The sequence below is a fragment of the Protomyctophum parallelum genome, assembly GCF_964188405.1.
Source record: "Protomyctophum parallelum genome assembly, chromosome: 1".
Classification (NCBI taxonomy): Eukaryota; Metazoa; Chordata; class Actinopteri; order Myctophiformes; family Myctophidae; genus Protomyctophum; species Protomyctophum parallelum.
Genome location: NC_139697.1, coordinates 34,025,378 through 34,049,361, shown reverse-complemented (window position 1 = coordinate 34,049,361; position 23,984 = coordinate 34,025,378). Strand labels below are relative to the sequence as shown.

General features: G+C 43.7%; 2 protein-coding genes across 2 annotated transcripts; one reads left to right on the top strand and one right to left on the bottom strand.

The window, feature by feature from the left end:
- The first annotated feature begins 955 nt into the window (after positions 1 to 955).
- gja4 (gap junction protein alpha 4) lies at positions 956 to 6,281 on the top strand. Its single transcript, XM_083763028.1, has 3 exons — positions 956 to 1,048; positions 4,293 to 4,550; positions 5,052 to 6,281. The coding sequence occupies exons 2-3, from the start codon at positions 4,302 to 4,304 to the stop codon at positions 5,976 to 5,978; spliced, it is 1,176 nt and encodes a 391-aa protein (XP_083619154.1). The 5' UTR covers positions 956 to 1,048; positions 4,293 to 4,301; the 3' UTR covers positions 5,979 to 6,281.
- Positions 6,282 to 21,593: 15,312 nt separating this feature from the next.
- smim12 (small integral membrane protein 12) lies at positions 21,594 to 23,984 on the bottom strand. Its single transcript, XM_083765469.1, has 2 exons — positions 23,941 to 23,984; positions 21,594 to 23,091 (listed from the first exon to the last, which is right to left on the bottom strand). The coding sequence occupies exon 2, from the start codon at positions 23,046 to 23,048 to the stop codon at positions 22,776 to 22,778; it is 273 nt and encodes a 90-aa protein (XP_083621595.1). The 5' UTR covers positions 23,049 to 23,091; positions 23,941 to 23,984; the 3' UTR covers positions 21,594 to 22,775.

The following is a 23,984-nucleotide window of genomic DNA, read 5'->3' as shown; positions in this document are numbered from 1 at the left end:
ATTAACCACGTCAACCCTATATATTTCGGCCATTTGCAAATAGCAGATCTACAAGCTCACAATGCGTTGGGACAAGCTTGTAGATCTGCTATTTTCAAAATGTTTTGTACACATTTTGAACTTGTGAAATCGGACATTCTGCTATGAGTACTTTTACATTAAGTACATTTTGATGCCAATACTTTTGTACTTTTACTTGAGTAGCCTACATTTTGAACACTGCAGTATTTATAGCCTACTTTTACTTAAATTAAACATTTGAGTAGCCTACTTTTTCCACCATGGATTTAGGCTACATGAGATGTATAATAATAGGTTATTGTAAATGTTATAGTTATTTCTACAACCCTAACTTATTAGTTTAGTGTAGTAAGCCTACATTTTCCTTCACTTTTCCACTTTTATGGCGGTAGCCTATTAAGCCTAATAGATGAGCATGTGCTGGTTTTGTGTTTAATAATTAAGACTAATTGACTTTCCTGTCCTCATGCACTTCCCCAAAATAAGGAGTCTGGCGCCACTGCGTGGTGTAATGGGAAATTACATGGGACTGTGTAAGTTGATTACTTTAGCTATTATATATACCTACTAAATTTTTTATAAAACACAGCACTGTAGACACTTGGGACAGTTCAACTGGTCAGAGCTATCTTTCACAAAGAGTTTGTCTAATTTCCACTTTACAGTGTCCTGGATTGGAACACAATTGATTAGGCTATAACTGCAATTCATGAGCTATTTTCCGGGAAATAAATTACTTCTGAAAAGTGCGTCGCTCCCAGCTAGCTCTACCACCGAAGCTTAATAACGAAACTCGGGAGGTGAATGAGTGTGACTATTTTGAGATCACCCCCCGTTTCCTGCTGGATCGGTTCCTGAGGGAGGGCCAATAAAGCCATGGGAAAGTTCTCCCCGATTTTTCCGTTTGCGCGCTGCTTAATTTAAAGGGCAAACAGTTGGATACAAGCAGAAGACCACCACGCACGGAGCTCTGTAGAGCACTGAGACACATTCAACAAGGAGACAACCCCGACTTTACGACAGACAGGTATGTCCACCCAATTAACGAAATAATAATTATCATAACTCATATTCTGTGCCTCTATGTCTTCATGTTTAATATAGCCTAGAACTGTGGTTTACAACCTTTTCCATTTCAATGTCCATTATTTATTCTGAGCCACGGACCACCATTTGATGACATTTAATTAGCCTCTCAGACCCAAGCTAAATACTTTTAATATTTATTATCGTTGGATACAATTTTGTCCACAATTCTTGATGTGGCACTGGTGCAGCTAGGAAAGATATCCGGCAAACGTTTATCAAAATAACAAGTCTTGTAAATGAAGTTTTGCAGATGTTGAAAGATAATTGAACTCTTGAGAGTGTCAAATGAAACGTACACTCTAAGGTCTATAAGGGTCCTTTTGGTCAACGCTCCATCATTTAGCTGTGGAACCCCGGACCCCCCTCAAGGACCACCGGCCGGACCACTGGTTAAAAACCTATGGCATGAGACTCATAAGAACATTTATAGATTCAACATTAGGCCTATATAGTTCTGGGTGAAGCTTCTGTTCTATAGCTAGTCGTCATTCATTATGTCTGACCGTCTGTTTTGAATGTGATGATTGAAGAGAGCACTGAGAACTACATTGTGAAGAATAGGCTATACTATTAGATTCAACTGTGACTTTGTTAGCCTATCCCTAATGATCAAAGCGTTGTCTCTTCTGGAGAACCACCTTCATTCATGACAGTAGGCCTACTGTATAGTCAACTCTCACTTGTTCTAAAGGTGTTTGTTGTCAGCAGTCTGGTTGTCATAGGCCATTCTATGATGCTTCAAGTTCTCAGAGGGGATGAAATAACAGACTTGACATAAATAGTTCAAACATACAGTAACCCCCAACACAGGATGTTTATGCACGTGTGTGTGTGTGTGTGTGTGTGTGTGTGTGTGTGTGTGTGTGTGTGTGTGTCTGTGTCTGTGTCTGTGTCTGTGTGTGTGTGACGTGTACGTGTGACGTGTGTGTGTGTGTGTGTGTGTGTGTGTGTGTGTGTTTGTGTGTGTGCGCGCGCAGCCTACTGTACATTGTGACTACATGACAAATGGAATAAGACCTGCGGCTGTACAACACTTCCTGGGGAGGGATCCTGTTATGCATCATCAATGATCAGGCCAGAACTTCTGAGGAAATAGTCCCAATATCAATGACATTATAACATTACTAACACCTTTAGAAAATCATTTCATATTCAACTCTCTTTGAATTAATGAGAGAGAGAATATAGGATACCGAATAAACAAGTGGAATTGGAAGTAATTTCACTTGAATGTACTTCTTATTTATAGATTGGGTGTTCTTTTAACTTTGTATTTTCAGAAAAGTCTCCTATGGACAAGTGGTGCTAACACACTGTAAACGATGCATCTACAAGTTGTACAATTGTGCAATGAGCAATGTGATCAAATAAATAAACATAAACATAAACACACACAAATAACACAATTGGGCCCAGGCCGTAGCGTAACGGTCTGGGCACCGGACTGGTAATCCAGTCGCAGTGTGCCGCGGGTTCGACTCCCGGACCCGACACGGCCTTTACTGCATGTCTTCCCCCATCTCTCTCCCGTTTCCTGTCAGCCTACTGTCTGTCCCTTCAAAATAACACAATTGGAACTGAAACACTACAAAACTGAAGCTGATAAATGGGTAGGCTACTCTACTATTGGATGACATTGGCAACCCACCTGAAAATGTATTTTATATTTAGCCTTTGTTTATTAAAGAGGGACAGGGACACTTGTGCTAATAAACAATGATTACTATCAAAATATATAGCATTTATATAGCGCTTTTATCCAAAGCGCTTCACATAGATTGTGCATTACATTCACCCATTTACACACACACACGGCAGAGGAAACCATGCAAGGCACCAACCTGCATATCAGGAGCAATTAGGAGGTCCAGGCCTTGCTGAAGGACACTTCGACCTTAACTCTGGGGAAGCCCGGGATCGAACTGGTAACCTCACGGTTCCCGTCTGGCTGCTCTACCCCTGAAAAGGTTGAGAACGCTGTTATAGATCAGAAAGACGGCTTCTTTGGGTCAATATGATTCCTCTGATAGTAGTGGGGAAGTGGGATTCAACACCCACAAACAGTATGAAAAAAATAATAATATATTGATCCTTTTCTCTCACTCTGACTATAAATTGTGTTGTAGTGTTTGAAGTTTTGGTTGTTTAGCTCAGTGGTTCCCAAACCTTTTCATGTCAAGGACCCCCAAAATGATACTCATTAGCCTGCGGACCCCCCATTTGAAAATGAGAGAATAATAATCTTTTTTTACAGCTCTAGCAGTGATTCTCAACCATTTTCATTTCAAGGACTCCAGGTTTGACCTGAATTAGGCTACGGTCTCCCATTTAATGGAATTTCTATCTCTGGGACCCCAATATATATTGTAAAATCAAGGGTCCATTTGGTTCTTAACTATCATTTAGCTGGGGACCCCCTGGAACTCCCTCAAGGACCGCTAGGGAACCCCGGACCCCACTTTGGGAACCTCTGGTTTAGCTGGCTGTTGTCTAACAGATCCTGCTATAGCCAACTCTGGTGCAATTACTTTTAATTGTGCGCCGCCGTCTCTGTGAGTGGCACTTCCATAGCACTCGCAATTCTTGTTCTATTAAGATTTTGGGATGTGGTGCCTGAAACCCACCGTGATAATGTGTAAGGTCTCAGCATGAGCTCATGGAATAAATAATAAGGGCTTGCTGCTAATCACACACGGCAGCTACACATTCACTCAAATAAAATAAAAAAGTTAGACCATTATACCGCAAAGGTGCTTATGGAAACTTATGTCATCCATTGTGTATACGTCAAAGTGTTAATTATGTGTCAGTAAAACAGTCTTATAGAGGAAAAAACATTTACGCCGACTGAATGGTTTATATGTTATTTTCAAGTCTGTTTGCTTCTGTAACCGATTAGTTACGTATAATGAGCATTGTACAGTTTACACTGTACTTACAGTCTTTAAATGGCCATTTCTTGGAGTGCACATTTGTGTATGTGTGCGTGTGCATTTGTGTGCGTGCGTGCACGTTTAAGGGATGTGATATTAAAGAAGCTGTAAATGGAAAAGAACATTTAAAAAATAGTAATCAATGCTATATAGCGAGTGCTGTTCAGTGTGCAGTGCAACTTAGCATCAATTCTCCATTGTTCTCTCTCTCTCTCCCCATGCTTTCTGCAATCTCATGCTATATCTCAGGACCAGAGGATGTCCAGGGCTGACTGGTCCTTCCTCGAGCACCTGCTGGAGGAGGGCCAGGAGTACTCGACGGGCGTGGGCCGCGTCTGGCTCACCGTGCTCTTCCTGTTCCGCATGCTGGTGCTGGGCACGGCCGCCGAGTCGGCCTGGGACGACGAGCAGGCAGACTTCGTGTGCAACACGCGGCAGCCCGGCTGCACGGCCGTGTGCTACGACCGCGCCTTCCCCATCTCCCACTTCCGCTACTTCGTCCTCCAGGTCGGTGGTTGATTGATTTCGTCGACTAACGCCGTGACGAGAAAATGTTCGTCGACTACCTTTTTACATGGAGGAAAACTCAATAGAAGCTAAATAAAAGCCACTAAGCCATGATGACAAAAAAACTATATGACTAAATATATTGACAGTATTGCGTGCAAATACAAACTAGATGGAGAAGAGATCCAGTAGAACTAAAAGACAAGTCAATTTATGTTTGGTTGCATGCTGAAAATAGATCTACAAGCTCACAATGTTAGCTTGTAGATCGGCTATTTTCAGCAAGTGTAAAATCAGCCATTATGACTCCATCAAGGCCCACCAAAATACCTTTTAGTCGACTAAATCAACTGTAGATTTAGTCGACTAAAACTAGACTAAAACTAAAACATTCCAGGTGACTGAAATGTGACTAAAACTACCGTAAATGAAAACTATTCAAAAGACTATGACTACAAAAACTAAAATCACAATTTGCTGTCAAAATCAACACTGCTCCAGGTCATCTTCGTCTCCACGCCCACCATCTTCTACTTCGGATACGTGGCCGTGAGGCGGGCGACGGTGGACACGAGGGAAGAGGAGGAGGAAGAAGGGGGCCAGGATGAGGCCAGGGAGGACGGAGGGGACAATGGTGGCACGGGCACGAGGAGGTCGATCCCGAAAGACGCGGAGAGAGTGAACGAGGATGACGGGGTCAAAGGCGGGACGTCCGTGCAGAGGGACATTTCCGAGACTCCCAAACTGAAGGGAAGGCTGCTGTGCGCGTACGCGCTCAGCATCCTCGTCAAGGTCCTCCTGGAGTCCGGCTTCATCGCGGGGCTGTGGCTCCTCTATGGCGGCTTCTCCGTCGAGGCCAGGTTCGAGTGCGTCGGGGACCCCTGCCCGCACACGGTGGACTGCTTCGTCTCTCGGCCCACCGAAAAGACCATCTTCACTGTTTACACGCAGGTCATCGCCGCCGTCTCCCTGCTGCTCAACCTCGTCGAGCTCCTGCACCTCCTCCAGCTGGCCATCTCCCAGCGGCTGGAGAAGCGCTACCGCGGCCCGGGTCGGGCCGTCCGACCTCGGGTCAAATGGGTGTCCGGGCAGCCGGAGGCGTCTGGGCTGCAGGTGGAGGAGGAGGCGACGGCGCCATCTTTCCAAGAGAGGAGCCATCTCCACTTGCCCACGGAGGGTGAAGGCGCAGGCTACCCCCAGCACCGTGCAGAGAGCTATGTGGACGTGGATGCCGAGAGGACATGGGGTTCTTCTGGGGAGGCGGCCAACGACCTGCTGCCCAGCTACCTGTCCTGCATGGGGGGCATGGGGTCTGGACATTCCCCCAGGAACCACCATAAGAAACACAATGGGAAACATAGTCAGACCAACGGGAAACATAGTAAGGGCGCCCATAAAGGACACTCAAAGCAGAAGCATTATGTATGACAGGAACAGATGGGATTATGATGACGGAGGGAGATGTGTCTAGCTGCGCAGTCTGCCGTGTCAGAACACTGTCGAGCGTAGGACACTTGACTAGTGCGTGATGAGAGCTCAAATGAAGACAAACAGCCATTGCACTGTGAAGAGAATGCTTCTGAGGGAGGGATGTCCACATGGTGCTTTAACAGATAGATGGATCAGATGCTGTTCAAAGGAAATATAACTCAGAGACTATGAGAGAGGATACCATGGTAATACAATTCCTCTAGATTGCATGGAATGTTTTATAAAGCGAAACGTAACAGTGGAAAATCAGGGGGGGGGGGGGGGGGGGGCAAGGACCTAAGAGGCTAAAATAGTCTCTTTAAGCATGTTCCCCTGAGGATTATATACTGTAGGCCCTTGGAGCTCAAGCTCTCTCTCTCTCTCTCTCTCTCCCTCTCTCCCCTCACTTTGCTCTGGACTGTGGAATGTACTGGATTCTGGGACCCATTCAGGTCCCCAAGGGAATGGTGTTGGTCATGTGCAACATGCGCATGACACACACACACACACACACACACACACACACACAATCACAATGCTTTATTTTTTTTATCAAGTACAGTATGTTTGTGTGATTTGGACAGTTTAAATGACATGCAAGATGTGCAGCAAATCATTATTACAAAGTTTAGTTAAGTTAAGTTCTGAATGTAGAAAGGGCTTAAACCTATATGCAGTCATGGGAGGACTTGCCTTTCCCCATCCATTGATGCTAGTTAGAGTTAGGGCTCATCATGGAAACGGGGATGAGAAGGGGAGACAAACCAGTAGTTCACAAACCTTTTCATGTCAAGAACCCCCCAATTGACACTAATTAGCCCACGGACCCCCTTTTGAAAAGATGTGCCCCATAAGAGAAGATTTTTACGGCTCTAGCAGTGATTCTCAACCCGTTTAATTTCAAGGACCCCCAGTTTCACATGCATATTAGTCTACAGACCCGCATTTAATGGCATATATCTCTGGGACCCCCAATTTATATTGGAAAATCAAAGATAATTCAACTCTGAGAGTGTACAAACGGGTCCGTTTGGTTCCATTTGTACACTCTCAGAGTTGCAGATCCATTTGGTTATAACTATCATTTAGCTGGGGACCCCCTGTAACTCCCTCAAGGACCCCTGGGGGTCCCCGGACCCCATGTTGGGAACCACTGCTGTAAACGACTGATGCATTATAAAGGTTGAATATCAGCTGTTAGGAAGAAACCTTGTATCTCCAGCACCAACTTTTAATGTTGTTTTCAAATGCCCTCTTTTGTTGTACAACTGTGTCGCAAAGAAAGTAGCGGAAATACTACAAGCCGTGAAGCTTATACAGTAGATATGACATCTGTCAGTGGCTTTTATAAAAGAAAGAATGTATGAATGAAAAGTATTAAAAAGAGACACCATTGGATTTGGAACTCAAAATAATTTTTCCATTTCCTGAAAATAAATGGTTTCAGACATATGTTTAACGTTAACAGTGACAATATGAGAGAACACTGGAAAGGTTGCAAGAGGCTGAGAGAGAGAGAGAGATCAGAATGGACATGTTGATTATGAAAGTAGTCTTCGACCTTGTGATTTTTTGTTGTGAGAATGCAAAAGGTGGCGACTGTATGTACGCGTTATTCTAACTCAATTAACATGTGTCAACACTAGTCTCAATAGACTGAATGCGGTACTGCTGAAAGAAAAGTGCTGTTAAAATCTTGGGAAGAAATTGTTGTGTTTGTAAAAACAGTATTTAATGTATACTATTTGTAGAACAACAGTATTTTTTGTATTATTTGTATTTATTGTTTGTGGACAATAAATGTCTGTATGTAATTTAAAAATGGCCTATGATTTTTTCTAAAATACACTCCAATAACACTTATTTATCTGTGTTGCCTGCATGGCCTCTGTTGTAAGAACAACAATCAATGCTACTCTACCACAACAGTCCTAGTACTTAATAAACATAGGTCATGTTTTATTAAAGGCATTCATCTAAAACCTTGTATCGCCATATTTCATCTTTTTATATTATTTCATAAATTCATTAATGCCTTATTTTATACTTCGTTGTTTGACAATGGGATGCAAATGTAGGGAAAATAGACGATAGGCCTATGTGACATCGTAATGCAACACATTGCGATGCGATGCATTTGCTGTTTGCTACTTTTGTACATTTTCAACACTATAATGACATTAGCCCAAAATAGGGACACGAGGTGAGAGTGGTTAAGCTTGTCTGTATGTGATGTTATCATTGCATTTTGGTATTCAATGTTGTGTGGGTGGAACAATATATGGCGAAGATCACAGAGTCTAATGTTTCTTCTTATCTAAATGCTGTCATTGTGCAACCACTGAATCACTGAAAGGGCAGACCTTGGGGAATAACAGAATAATACATGTATGGAGTGGTGAGTCCTCCAGCGTATTCTGAGATTTGCCTCCTCAGGAAGAAAATGGAGGGGAAATAACTTTGATTTAATGGCTGCTCTCGGTTCTGTAACTTCTGTTGCCCAGGGGGCCAATAAGGGAAAACGGCAGGGGAAATTGATATAAGGTGGAAAATAGAGACAGACAGTTATTACGGTTTGGTCAATATATCTGCCTATTATGTTGACGTTTTTGAGCTTGTTAGATCTGGGTTTTTTCCAAATTAACATTAGCAATTGGTGGCATTGGACCCATAAATCTGGCATCGGTCGGTCTATAGTCGAAAATACTTTCTGCCTATATTTCACGTCCCACGGGGATTCCTGTCGGTAATGCTTTCGTTGAGTGCAATTGCTAAAAGACTGTGTGTGTGTGTGTGTGTGTGTGTGTGTGTGTGTGTGTGTGTGTGTGTGTGTGTGTGCGTCCATGATGACATTACACAGTAGGCTAATCTACGGCAGGCAGAGTGTCTTGTTAGAGGTGAGCTATGGTTGGTTCTCATAAAGCAAATGGCTAAATCAGTGGAGGCCCAAAGCCAAACGGTAACAAACAACTGAAAAGACACAAATGAAAGAGAGAGAGAGAGAAACGAATCTCTTGACATTTTTGTAGAGGTTTTATTTTCTATTCAGATACAATTAAAGAGAGGTAAACTATTTTTTACTCTGCTAAATGGAATGTTTTATTGCGGCTTAGATTTCACAACAGGGTTTCCTTGTTTAAAAGACAAATTGGCAGGTATTATATTGTTGAGAGAATGTTCCAAGCAGAGTCTGCTGAGCCTGCCAGACCAATCACCATAACTTGGCGGGGTTTCTCCCGCAGCCTGTTATCTAAGTCCAGGTGTGTGTGTGTGTGTGTGTGTGTGTGTGTGTGTGTGTGTGTGTGTGTGTGTGTGTGTGTGTGTGTGGGGTACATACTGTACATGTGCATGCTGCTTTGTGCTGTGTCGTGCGTGAGCCGAGGGGTCACAGAACAGATTGTCAGGGGCCAGCCATATCAGCCCTTCACTCTGACAACCAAAGCCAGCAACGGAACACACAGCGACCACCATGCATCTGTCTTCTTCGCAGCCCATGAACCAATAAAGTCCCATCACCCACGGTGATGAGACTTGCATGGATGAACTCTCTTCGTCATTCAGAGTAGTGCATGTACTGTACAACTAGTTTTTATTTGTTGACAAAATTGTCAATATATTTAGTCTTAGATTTAGTCATCATAGCTTAGTTTTCAATTGTCATAGTATTATTAGTCGACAAAATCAACACTGCTATTTTGGGCATGTCATTATAGGCGAACAACAAACAAACAAATGTCGCCGATCTGTCAGTCGACAAAAGTGTTTAACTATAGGTCTACTGTCCCATGACTGTTGTGTGAGGAAAAATGACAGTGCTGTAAAGTAACATGCACATATATATATATTGTATATTATGTATTATTTGTACTTTACTTGAGTATTTCCAATTTCCAATTACTTCTACTCCACTACTACATCTCAATTTTACAATTTAGGCATTTAGCAGACGCTCTTAATCCAGAGCGACTTACAATAAGCAAGAACAAAAGCATGGGAATACATCACAAAAAAGCATTTATCATAAAACATGCGTAAGCTAAGAAAGTAACAGTGGAATATCTATTTTATGAGACTATACATATAAACCATATATATATACTACTATGCTATACATATGTACTATGGCGTGCTATGACTATATACAATGCAATTATAGTGCCGTCTACATAACATGCTATAAGTCTGTATCAGATGCTATCTAAGTCTACAGAAATGCTATCTAAGGGGTTAGGGTAAGTGCTATGGGCCATGATGGAGTCTAAAAAGGTGGGTTTTCAGACTACGGCGGAAGATTGGGAGTGATGCTGCAGTTCTGACTGCAATGGGAAGTGCATTCCACAGTTTTGGAGCCAGAAGGGAGAAGAGTTTGGGACGTGTGGAGCGTTGTCCCGGCGTTTTTAGTGAGGGTACTTCCAGCTTCCCTGCGTTGGCTGATCTGAGTGCGCGGGAGGGTTTGTAGGGTTCAATCATACTTGCAAGATATGGGGGAGCCATACCTTTGGTTGCCTTGAATGCCAGCATCAGAGTTTTGTATTCTGTGCGGGCAGCGACCGGGAGCCAGTGGAGGGAGCGGAGCAGGGGGGAGACATGTGAGAATTTTGGCTGGTTGAAGACCAAGCGTGCTGCGGCATGGTCTTCAACCAGCCAAAATTCTCACATGTCCCCCCCCATCTCAGAGGCACACATTGTACTTTTACTCCATCACATTAATTTCCACTGCAGTGAAAGCAGATGAAAGTGATGTTTAGTCTTCGTGTGCCAGGACTGAATAAATCACTGTCTCCACTTGAACACAATGGGGGGGGGGGGAATTAACACAGCGTTCCCCATTCATCAGTTTGATTACCTGTAATATTCATGTCTAGACCATTTCCCTTTCGTAGGATTTCCGTATGATAAAGCTGAACCTAACTTTGACAAAGTAGATATGCGGTGCCTCTCATTTACAATTGACATAACCTGAGCACTATACTGTAGTTAGTACAATGAATGGGAGTTAGTAGGAGTATAGGTTAGGACGACCCGTTTGTATGTACCTCACAGTTGAAGGTACAGTATGAAACGTTTTTGGGAATCAGCTGCCATTCAGACAGTTTCCTGATATTGTTGAACCCTCTGCTGAACATGTCATACTGTATAAGGGAAAATATTACATTTAGTTATAAGCAATTAAGCTAGGTTTGTGGGGGGATATTTCACTTTCAATCATGTTTTCGGTCATTTGTGAGCACCTCGGACAGTTTTAAAGTTGCTTGATTCAGTAATTCGATATTTGACATTCATTTTATCAGACCCTTCCTATATTATAAACCCATTAATTTGTAACTTCAAACTCCATTCAACCCTGTTTAATTTAACACCCATCCTTGGTTCTGGTGACTGATGTTGTTCTTTGGAAAACTAAAAATAAATAAATACAATAATAAAATAATTATTAGACGTATTAGAAGGACAATGTCATCCTTGGTTCTGGTGACCGAACATGACAATATGTGTTTTAAATGAGTCTAATATGGTTAAATAGAGTTTTTGAAGTAGGGAGCGTGTCTGATGAAATCAACTTAAAAAGTGTCTGGGATGCTCACAATAGCCTGAGTAGATGTTAAAAACATCCCAAACATCCCTAATAAGAATGGCGTTAACGCTAAACCAGAGCCTGCTATGCACACTAGGCCATTATTATGGATCCCGCTGGAATTATGGGCACACGCACGCACGCACACACACACACACACACACACACACGTGCACGCACGCCCTGCGCACGCACACACACATAGGCACACACATGCACACACAGATGCACTGTAGCCCACTGTAGCTCTTGCATTATACAGTGCTTCAAAGTCCAGCAAGAGACAACATACTGCGTAGCCTCAAGGATTCAGTGTGTACTGTGTTGGCTTAGGGCAGTTTGTTGTGGCCATAAACAACCCCTCCTCTATGATACATGACAGGGTCTACTACTAGGCTCTGGGGGTCCTCCTCCAGAGCTGTGTGTGCGCCAGTGTTATATTGTATATGCCACACGAGACTGGGCTGCTGAATTGAGTTTCCTGTCAGCTCTACTGCTGAAAGCCCTCTGCAACACCACATACAACTCTGTGTGTGTGTGTGTGTGTGTGTGTGTGTGTGTGTGTGTGTGTGTGTGTGTGTGTGTGTGTGTGTGTGTGTGTGTGTGTGTGTGTGTCCATGTGTGCAGCTAATATCGCCATCGACACTGATGGAACAATCAAAGTCAAACTTTGCATGTACACTCTTTGATATTCCATAAAGGTTGCCTGTGTTATAGGGGCCTGTGGCATATATATCATAAAAGCAACATCCAATCAACCCCAAATTGGAATCGCATGTTGAAGGGTCTCTGTATGGCTCACCATCAAAAGTGCTTTCATTTCTGCCCACAAACATGAAAGAGCACCATCTGTCATACAGACCCTATTTCCTCCTCATCTTCCTTGTCCTGGTGACTGCACCCCACGACTGAGGCCATGGGTAAGCAACCCAGCCTGGCAGAGATTTGCGCTAAGAGATTGTCCTTTTCTAGTGTGCATGCATTCACTTGAAGCTTAAACTAATTATTGAGTGGTGCAACCACTCCTACAACCAGCAATGTCCGTATGTATCTATGTGGCCATGAGCACATGTATATGACTTATTAGTACCAGTAGGGGGCGCCAGAAACAGAGAGAGGGATAGTGCTGTGCCTGCTGCCTGCTAATGAGAGAGAGTGAGGGGGGGGGGGGGGGGGGGGATTGCACCACTCAGTTCACATTGGCCGGAAATTGCTGTAAAGCTCACAACGTGTTTGAGACTAGAATTGGTGTAGACAGAAAAAGAACAGACCAAGTACATAAAAATGTCTGAAAATACACATCTCCGCCAGGCTGGTTTGGGTACACTGTACACAGGGCTATATGTCTAGCCTAAGATTTAGAGTTTTAGGCCCTTATTTATCAACGCGGTGTACACACAAAATTGGGTGTACACCCAATTTGGGTGTATGCATTTATCGATTCTGACATTTTCAATCTACGAGAGTCTAAGCGAACTCGCGCCATGGTCCTGAGCCCGAAATCCCCTGCCCCAGAATAGCTCTGAACGTGTACAAATGCAAAAACTAAGGTGCATACCCTGCTGCCCCACCTGTTCTGTTTATATACGTAAAGCGTTTGAAACCCGTAGGTCTGTAGTTTTCAATAAAATTGTTTTAATCCATTCGGTCTCGGAATCTTTCCGCCTTTCCTCGATTGTAACTGGGCAACAGCGCCTCTAGGGCGGTCAGAGTTGCACAGCCAGTTGCACTCAGTTGGGGAGACGACGCCATCCAAGATGGCGGAAAGATTCCAAGACGGAGTGGATTAAAAGTAAAACACTTTTTTATTGAAACCTGCAGACCTATGAGCTAGGCCTAGGCTATGTCAGTCATGGAGGGCAGCTGGAAGCTGCGGGGGGCACAGAGTTTATATGACATATAAGGTGCAACTTTTTTAAAGCAAGTACTTGACCATGATCGAGTGTCTAGTAGCCTACTGTACAAGTATACTGTTTGAGTACCTACTTTGTCCACCGCTGAAAGCAACACTATTATGCAAAGGCACCACCTCTAACATGGCACACAGATAACAGACACAAGGGGATGACAAAGCTTAAAATAGCAGATCAGGATGTAAGAGTTGATAAGATTTGTATCTGGATGTGTTTGAGGAATGTTGCAGAGGAGATCATTTATGAGTCTACATTTGCCGTGAGGCAGAATCCTTGTATCTCCATATTCCATCTTACTATCTTTTGTCATAGATTAATGCCCTATTTTATACTTCAACATATAACAGTGTCACGGAAGAGAGTGCGGAATCGCCTTTGCGTTTGAGTAAATGGTCACGCCCCCCTCCTACTAGTAGTAGCGGATAAAGTAACATTTTAGACAGCGACGGAGAGGCGCCATCTCAAGTGGGAGACGCGACCGAGCGCGCGAGTTGCCGTGTTGAATGTTGCGAAGCCGACTCAGCCCCGTTGGAGTTGCAAACCGATAGGCACAGAATAGTAAATCATGTTCTGGCGAGAGCGTTTGCCCCGACTGCCACTCAAAGTAACTACAGCGCGTAGTGCACAAATGCACTGACCAATCACAGCGCATATTTACTCAAACGCGATTCTGCACTCGCGACATGGAAATGTACATTTAAACATTTAGAAATATTTAGCCTATAATGTCATGCCCAAAATAGGCATGTCAATGAGTGCTTATGTCTGTCCGTGTGTTTTAGAAATTGTAACTACATCAACTGGAATACAGTTTATTTTAATCCCATTTCCTGAAAAGTAATGGGTTTTGCTTTTGCACATATGGTTTCCACCTGACATGTAATATGACGGAAACAAACCGTTTGATAAAAAAATGGCAGTAAAGTGTGTGTGTGTGTGTGTGTGTGTGTGTGTGTGTGTGTGTGTGTGTGTGTGTGTATTGTGTATGGGTACGTGTCTGTCTGAGCATAGACTCTGCTGTAGCCAATGTTGCGACACACGACCGTCTCCATATCCATAAACGATCTATAACAATAATATAGTTATGGATCACGTTCTTTCCTCCATTCCCTCATTCAGGCACACTTCCCTACTCGACAAAACAAAGCAAAAAGCTTTGACCAGCTCCTAAATTTAAACTTTGGGCAGGAAGTGGGTCCATATCTCTTTCCTGTTCCGCTATTGTTTCCCCCCAGGGATTGGTCAGTTGGGAGTGTTCACCCTGACAATGGGGCTCTTGCGGTGGGCATTGTTGCATTGTTGTGGGTGGCTCCCCCGTGTCTTGCTGACCTGAAGTCATGGCCAGCCCGTCAAAGTCCCATGTTGTGATTGGTTAGAGATAAGAGACCTGCTGTGTGGCAGCAGTCAATCAGAGGTACATTTAAGTACATTTCTGTATCTGAGTATCTGTGCTTGACCTGCCCTTGGCTATGACTTTCACTACTCCATTTCAAAGAGAAATAATGTACTTTTGAATCCACTACATTTCTGGGAAGGGAAACCGTACAAGCCCTGATACAGAACTGATGCAGAGATCCCCAAATATGGGCATAAAAGCTAGGGACATGGACTGACCGATAGAGAGATCCCCAAATATGGGCATAAAAGGGACGTGGACTGACGTATACAGAGATATCAAGCTGATTAGAGAATTGGTGCCGTGTGTGTGTGTGCGTGCGTGCGGCTGCACGCGTGTGTGTTTGCATGCAATAAGGGAACATGCCTATTGGCCAGGGGAGATATTATCAGGCTTATGGTCTTCAGGCAGGGCTGTAACCTGCTGATCATAGCTGTCACATAAAAGCATTTTCCCATTGGCTTCCTCGACAGTATACATGCGGATGTTTAGGCTATTTATATAGTAAGTATGTACACAGTCTGTACACATTTTCAACAGTTCTTGCGGTAGTGCGCGTGTGTTTCTTGGGGATGCAGTAACCTTCCAGGCGCAGGCAGGCGGCTCCATTGTTCCTGTGGCAGAGGGAACACCACTCAGGATGTTAGATAGGACCGCCTGTGAAACAACAGCCACCAGCATCACCCGGCCAGTCCCATTATCCTTCATCATCCGAGGGAGAACAATGGAGCGTCTCCCCAAATCCTCCCCTTTCCCATGGACCGTGCGGCTTGGTTCCCACAGCACTGTCCAGTCCCAAACAGCCAGGCCATTGTTAACAGAGGGCAGAGCTGTCCTTTGATTGTTCCCGGGAGGGGAACCAGGGATGTCTTTGGCCCGCACACTCATACACCTCTCATACACCTAGACACCGCCCCTTCACTGTAGCCAGGTAAACAATGGGACGTTTAGGAATACATTTCTTCTGTGGTGGGGTGGATATCGCACCTCATAGCCATGTTTGGTTGGCTGAGCAATGCACATATTGAGGTTAAAAAGTGAGGACAGAAAATTGAGGACGCCACAAGTGCCAATTGTGATTGGCCGCAATATGATGATGTGTGATGACAAGTGCGGCCCTCATTTCAAACGGGTGTGAATGTTTTAGGGGAGCTAGCCCCTCCATACAACTTTTACGTCTCAATATTTGCCATTGACAATGAAAGGAGAAATTGGGTCAAATGTCCGCCACATATGACGTAAATCTTGTCCCCACACGTCTCATTATTTGCCTTTGACAATGAAAGGAGAAATTAGGTCAAATGTCCACCAACGTAAATTTGTACGATGACAAGAGCACCCCTCATTTCACAGGGGTGTGTTTTTTTTTAATCCTTTCTCTCTCATTAAAGCCACATAGCTGTATATATTTGTAATCCTCACCATGGTCCTCTGAAAGAGACTCACAGTCCTCCTCATATATGTTTGCAACGCTGTGTCTCTGCATGTCTACACATGGCTCTCTGCACTAGCTTCAAATGGAAACTTTCCTCAGCTTGAAATAATTACCACTGTTAACTTGCATGAGCCAGGTTACCGGAGTGGAGCGGACTGTTCCACTGATAGCAAATCTTAGGGTTAGTGACGGGATGGCGGGTGGGGGGGGATGCTGATGGTTTCTGATAGCAGAGTTTATGCACTGTGGCCGGTGCAAATCTGGGATTCATAAGCCCTCCTGTTGCACTGGCTCGACAGGCTGCAGAGCGTGACGTCTACTGACACAATGGAAATGTCACAATCCATTGAGCTCGGTCCTGAGGCAGCGGAGAGATGGACCTTTCGCTTTCCTCATTCATCTCAGGAAGCGCCGCAGGACTGGAGTAACAGTGTGAATGCGATAATTGTTTGATGTTGCCCTTTGTGTATTTGTTTGTGTATGACCATGTGTGTTTAATTTAATGGCCCTCGTAAAATGTTCTCATTCTGTGGCGATGACTATAACCACCCTGTAATGTCCTGACTGCGTCACCAGTTTGGTCCTAATAGTAGCCTACTTTCCCTGGTAACTTCTTAACCACATAAACAATAGCATCCCTATTATGAAGTCACCATTCAGCTAAAATAGAGCAACGATGCACTTAGTAAAGGCTGATTTTGATATGCACTGTGTCAACAGACCATAATTTGTTGGTGAGCTGGAAACACAGTCTGCTATAAGCAGAATCACTTTCAATTTAGATCAAATGAAAGTATACTTTGAGGTCTACATTGGAGTGGTACACGAAAGTAAAATAGGTTGTTTCCTCAACCTTGTAGCAGAAATATAATAATTACAATAAAAAAAAATCACACTCGTGTTAAGTGTGGCTGCCACATGACATCACAAGTGCTGTTAATGTTTTCTTTCTTTTTTACTTTAAAAGTCCATAGACTTGGCTGCCACGTGACGTCATGATATATCCATATATCCATCTGTGTGCATGCTGCACAGTATGTGTGTATATAGTACATTAGTGTTACACAAGTGTCATGTATGTGTGTCCATCCATCTATAAAAATCCCACCCATGTGAAGTGAGGGGAGCTCTTATCATTATACATCATCATACATCATCTCATTTGCTTGTCTACATATGACATACCTTTTCCCTTCATTGTCAATGGCACTTAATGTTTGTGTTGCCACAAATTATCATATTTGAGGGACATATGACCTAATTCCAGCCTCCTTTCATTGTCAATGGAAAATATGAGACGTGTGGGGACAAAAGCTGTATATAGGCCCCTCAAACATTCCAGGAATCTCCGTCTGTCTGTCTGTTTGTACTTTTTCCCCCAAATATGGAGATGCCTGAGGCCATGATGACAGACGTCATATACTGACCTCCAAGTACTGTTTAAATATTGAGGTAGGTGGGGCCATGTACACATGATTGTGTGTTTACATGCCTTGACACACTGGCAGACAGGCGGATACAGGGTTAGCATTCAGCATCTCTGAAGCGTATTACTGATCCTCCTCCTGGCCTGCTTGTTCATAAACCTGATTTTCCAGAGATAGTTTTGCAGTTTACTTCCGGTGGCCTTGTGGCTTCTAAGCCACTTCTGGTAGCACTTGGTTGGGAGGTGGGGGTTGCAGGTGGGGGTTGAGGGCAGTACAGTTCCCATGATATAACTGGTCAGGGTGCTCTCAAGGATGCCTTTATAGAAGGCCAGTAGGATATTGGGCCCCATTCAGCTCCATGAATGAACTTCACTTCTCTTCTCAATTCTCTTTAGGGACCTGCGTGGTCTTTTCCTCTGTTTGTTCCTCCAGTTCCTCTCCTCTCTCAGGTCCAAAATACTCATCTCCCCCTTGCTGAACAGGTGGTATAGCCCATTGTTCCGAGCACCATAGGGCCACAGGGAAGCTCATGTTTGGGGTGTAGGTCTGTCTGTGCGGTCCATACTACAGGCCACATGGCTGCACACTTCATTGGCATGGGGAAATTATGCATGTCCATTCAAATTAAGAAACCTCATTTCATATGGATTCATATTTAAGTAATCAATAATCTCATAACATAAGATCAAAACAATAAATTAAATAAACTGCAACATTGTTCTCTTTTTTAAATGTGTCAATTATCTAATGTAATCCTGGGCGCTACACTTCCTCTGCCAACCTGGGGGGCAGCAGCCTGACCCTGTGCTTCCTTCTATTCATGAGGAGTCTGAGGTGCTTCTTTTCGCCTGACAGGGGAGAGTTTCCCGGGCCGGATGTAGCGCGTGGAAGAAACACGTTATTCCGATCAGTTTCTTTCCCCTCCATCAGGCGCCCCGGATGGCCAGGGGGAGGTAGTTTAGAGACCAGCATTACTGCATGTTTTTGTGAGGGTACCTACCCTAGGGGACACGGGGAGAACATGCAAACTCCACACAGAAAGGCCCTTTCGCCAACCCCGCCGGGTATGGGCACTGATGACGCGGAGGATGGAACACACCCACAGCGGGAATGGAACCCAGGACCTTCTAGCTGTTAGGCGACAGCACTACCGACTGTTCCACCATGACCAAGAAACTGCAACATTGTTGGCGGCCAAAATGAGTTCAGGCAGCTGGCTGGCATCTTAGAGATAGGTTAAGAAGTTCAGTCGCATGAGAAAGACTAGCCAGCTTAGGTGGTTCAGGCATCTAGTACGGATGCCTCCCTAGCGTCTCTCGCCTGGAGGAAGTTGCTAATGTTGCTCTGAAGAGGGAACGATGGACATCTCTGCTGGAACTGTTGGCCCGTGGCCCGATTACGGATAAGCGGTTGAAGATGGGTGAATGGATGGTAGAAGAAGACAGGTAAAAAGTTGAGTGGATGGAGTAGGTAGGATAGGATGGATGTAGGCAGAAAGGGAGGAATGTCTACTCGGACAACTGAAGTAGAGAGAATAACCAGTAAAGGCGGATGGATGCCTCACAGAGGAACCCAGTTTACCGGTATTGTCCCTGTCAACTTTTCTTCATCGTCTGTCTGGTGTGCCGCATCTTCCTTTTTGTCCAGAGAGGCAAGACCGTACATGACTCCTGTAGCAAAAGCAAGGGCATTCCCCACCACTGTTGTAGCTGAGAAACTCAGAAACATGGGAAACAATGCCATTCCACAGTACAAAAAAGCTTTCTGCCAAGACTGGAGTTTGTCTGCACGTGCTGCTACTGCGTCAGCACACGTCAGGAATGGACGGCAGAATGGGGCTTCACAGAGGAACAGCACAAAGGCATTTAACAACATCGATATTCCAGCAAACATGGTTAAGGGGTTTACAGTTACAAAGTTCAACACTCCCAAGAGGGCACATGATATTCCTCCGATAACTCCTACGAATCTGCAGAGCCAGCGGTATGACCATGACATGCCATTATCCTCCTTGGTGGCAACTGAGGAGGCTCTAGAAAACTCAGCGAACGTGTTGATTGTGTTGAGGTTCATTGTGGCTGCAACCCAGTTTATGACGATTACCTCTACCTCTCAGACTATTATAGCTCTCAATTCACCAAGGGGAATACATTTAAATAGAGAGTGAACCAATGACATCAAACTGACATCACTTACAATACATCATCAACTGACATCACAGCATGGGTCATAATTCAAGGATGTTGGTTAGGTTTACATAAAATGATAAATAATCATCCACAATAATAAAAGTGAGGGACGCTCTTATCATCGTTTATCATCATTTGCTCAGACACATATGACGTAAATTCTCCATTCATTGTCAATGGCATTTAATGTTTGTGTTAGGACAAAATAGCCGATTTGCTCAGACACATATGACGTAAATTCTCCATTAATTGTCAATGTCATTTAATGTTTGTGCTAGGACAAAAATCTACACTATAGGAGGGGCTAATAATGCTATATTATTGCGACCGTACGACTGTAGGTTGCAGATTACTATGAAAACCTGCAAAACCTGTAGTCCGTCCGTCACGCCTCCATATTGTCAGTCCGTCAAGCCTCGTGACACATCACGCCACCATATATGGCCGTCAGTCCGTCACGCCCGTCCGTCCCGCCTGGCCTTACTAATTAGCACACATAAAAAAAGGACCTCAGGGCGTCTTACTGGTATTAATAATAATAAGGAAGAGCAGGAACAAATCCCAAGTGCACTGGCATTGTTGTTGGGGTACTTACTGCAGTATATTTGCACATACCTCATGACATTTGTTTAAAATGAACACCGAACAGTCAGTGTTATACGGTATGTTCATCCCTCTGAGAATCACTATTACACTACTATAGAGGGTATGCACGTGACATCATCATCATACCCGGCAGTTATGTGGAAATGCGTACTGAGTGGCAAAAAACTACTTTCTGGCCTCGACAGCCCATACATCCAAACAGAAAAGTCATATTTGATTGCATTAAATGACTTAGAAACAACGTTAAATTCACTTTGTCACTCACTGTGCCACTCGATCTGCCATTCACTTTATGCATGCACATACCCTCTATTAACTAGCCTAGTAAAGCCTACTATACACTAACTACTTACACTACTATTTCTGTGAGACATTTTTCTCTTCTGAGTGTATATCAAAACTATGTGTAGTACAGGGTGACAATTTTGTTAGGCTTGCGTAGCCAGCCTGTCTCATAAACAGACTCAAGACTTCAATAAAAGTCCATGGAAGAGGAGAGCTTCTTGAAATGACTATAATAGCTGTAAATCTTAACAAAAAAGAGGGTGCTCTTTACCAGACAAATAAAAGTAAAATAGGCAGGGAGTTCATTCGCTGAAGGCTACACATCGAAATGCAGTGTTTCATTTTATGTATAGAAATTTCCAGTGACATAGAGGCACTTTATTTCATTTGAAGCAGAGTGTCTCATTTTATCTCATAAGATGGTTGTTGATTTGGAAACACAATGTGCTGTCAGCGCATGGAATTACAATTTTAAAGTATAATGTCTGAGGTGTTTAACCCCCATTATTATTATTATTAGCGGAGGCAGTCGCCTGTCTTCCGTTTTCCCTAGAAAATAATTTCCCGTTTGGACCTGTATGAGCCGAGTCATCACTTCCTTCCCACTATGTGAAGTCCTGCAACTAGCAGTCCTATTGTTTTTCATAAGTCTAGATAATTTACTGGACACAAAAAGGGTTTATTACTTTGTTGTGTGCCATTTTGGGTCAACAGAGGTGACAGTGATAGGATAGGAAAAAGGAAATGTCAGACTTCCCATAGCCATTCTTTATTATACAATTAATTCAACACAGTAGCTACTGTTACTATTCAGTCGTTATTGCGTGCACTCACTGCATGCTGGTCCTTTCTCTGGTAAATATATAATATACATATACATAAATAAAACCATAACAGGAAAGGTACAGATGCCAATGTGAGTTGACTTGTTGGCTTTAAATGCCAATAAACAAACATCTTCTCTTCCAAACTCACAATTTTATCACAGCCCATTATGGAGAAAATAAATGAGGCAGCATTCGTTGAGATACAAGAGACACACGCCCATATCTTTACGAGAGCAGAGAAAAAGACTAAAGAGGTTGTGATTCAAAGCCTTATGTCATCTCACATGTATTTATTATATGCTAACAGTAATATTTAAAATGATCCCCTTTTTATCTAGAAGATGAAATTCAAATAAGTGAGTGACGATACAATTACAAACAGAACTGGCGGGCGGAAGCTGGGGACAAACAGACCACGTCATCTCATCCAAACATGCCAAGTTCAAGTTGGAAAGTCAGGCTCATAAAGCTTTGTATGCGCTTATAGGCGTTGCTTGATACAACAGGGTTGAAAAGATCTATGAATCCTTATGATATTACAAAGACACTTCCACTCATTCAAATAGCCTACATTCTAAATGTTCCACCATCCCTAGCTTCCAGATATTGTCCCATTTAGACGTGGAACACCTACAGTATGTGTTACTGAGAGGCGCTAGCCCCTCCTATATACAGGTTTGTTTGTGTTTAGGTCAATGTTTGTTTTAAAGACACCATTGACAATGAAGAGAAATTTGTTTAGTCACTAACAAACATTAAAATCCCATTAACAAAGATAATTTGGGGTTATGCCTGATGGTTGCACAATGCCTGTTTGCAGCAATGTGTGTGGAAATGCTGGGTGCTTTGGCTCTGTCCCTCTTCCGTTCAAGCGCTAGGTGTATGGCTCCAGTGATGTAGAGGGGACAGGAAGCGCTAGGTGTATGGCTCCAGTGATGTAGAGGGGACAGGAAGCGCTAGGTGTATGGCTCCAGTGATGTAGAGGGGACAGGAAGCGCTAGGTGTATGGCTCCAGTGATGTAGAGGGGACAGGAAGCGCTAGGTGTATGGCTCCAGTGATGTAGTAGAGGGGACAGAAGTGAGTCTCTCACCCAAGGAAGGGTTAGCTTTCTTCAGGTCGGTTCCTGTTCAGAGCAGCTCTAGGAGTGAACTCCAGTTTATCTTTAAGGCTAAGCACCTGCGTGCTATCCGTCCCTGCTTTTTCCTGCAGCTTCCTCTCCTCCCTCATGTCCTGGATACTCTTCTCCTCTCGTGGTTTAGGGGTCCCCCTGATGTACCACTCCAGGTGGTAGCCCACTGCTCCAACCACTAGGGCCACGGGGAAGGTGACATAGGGGGCGTAGGTCCGCATGGCTGTCCATACTAGAGGCCACATGGCTGCACACTGCCTCAGCCGGGCTAGCCTACCAGTTGCACGGCTGTGGAAATAATAAAAACAAAATGATTCTTTAAAGCCAAGGTTATAGTTCTTAAATGACCTATGCAGTACAGTTTATTGTGAGTTTGCTCCAGCGAGCACACAATAGTTTGTCTACAGTCTATTGGGCCACTTTTTTTTCCATCAAATTTATTTTGTGCTGCCTTCTTCCTTTTATGGATACAGTGATGTCATGTCACGTCACCCTAGTACACCGCAAACTTATGTGGATTTGGCTCCTTTTTGTGGCTCTAAAGTTTAGAGTCTAAACTCTGAAGCTTAAAAAATCACACCCGTGTGAAGTGAGGGGCGCTCTTATCATAAATCATCTCATTCTGGCCAAAATAGCAGATTTGCTCGTCTACATATGATGTAAATTCTCCTTTCATTGTCAAATGGAAAATTCAGGAGTTCAGAGTTCAGGACAAAAAATTCTAGCAGTGATTTTTAACCATTTCCATTTCAAGGACCCCCAGTTTGACCTGAATTAGGCTACAGCCCCCCATTTCTATCTCTGGGACCCCAATGTAAATACATCTATGGAGGTATAATTACTGTGGCACTACAATGGAAAGTAAACTATGCATTTCTTTGGTAGAAGGACGGGTTGTTTGTTCGTGTTTCTAAATTGTTTCACAAGTTAACTAACGTAAACGGACTGGAGGTAAGCTAGCCCATGTTAGCTAAACTACGGAGGACTGCAGTGTGACTGTTGGGGCACTCCACAAGCTATTAACGTTATGATAACGTCAATGAAAAACACTGTTCAGACTGCATGGTAATAATTCCTAAACAATGGCATTGACCATTATTCTCTGTTGTAAATTACGCCTGAATGACATTCACTCACCTTTAACTTTAACACGAGCTGATGCCAGTACCGGCACTGTCTAG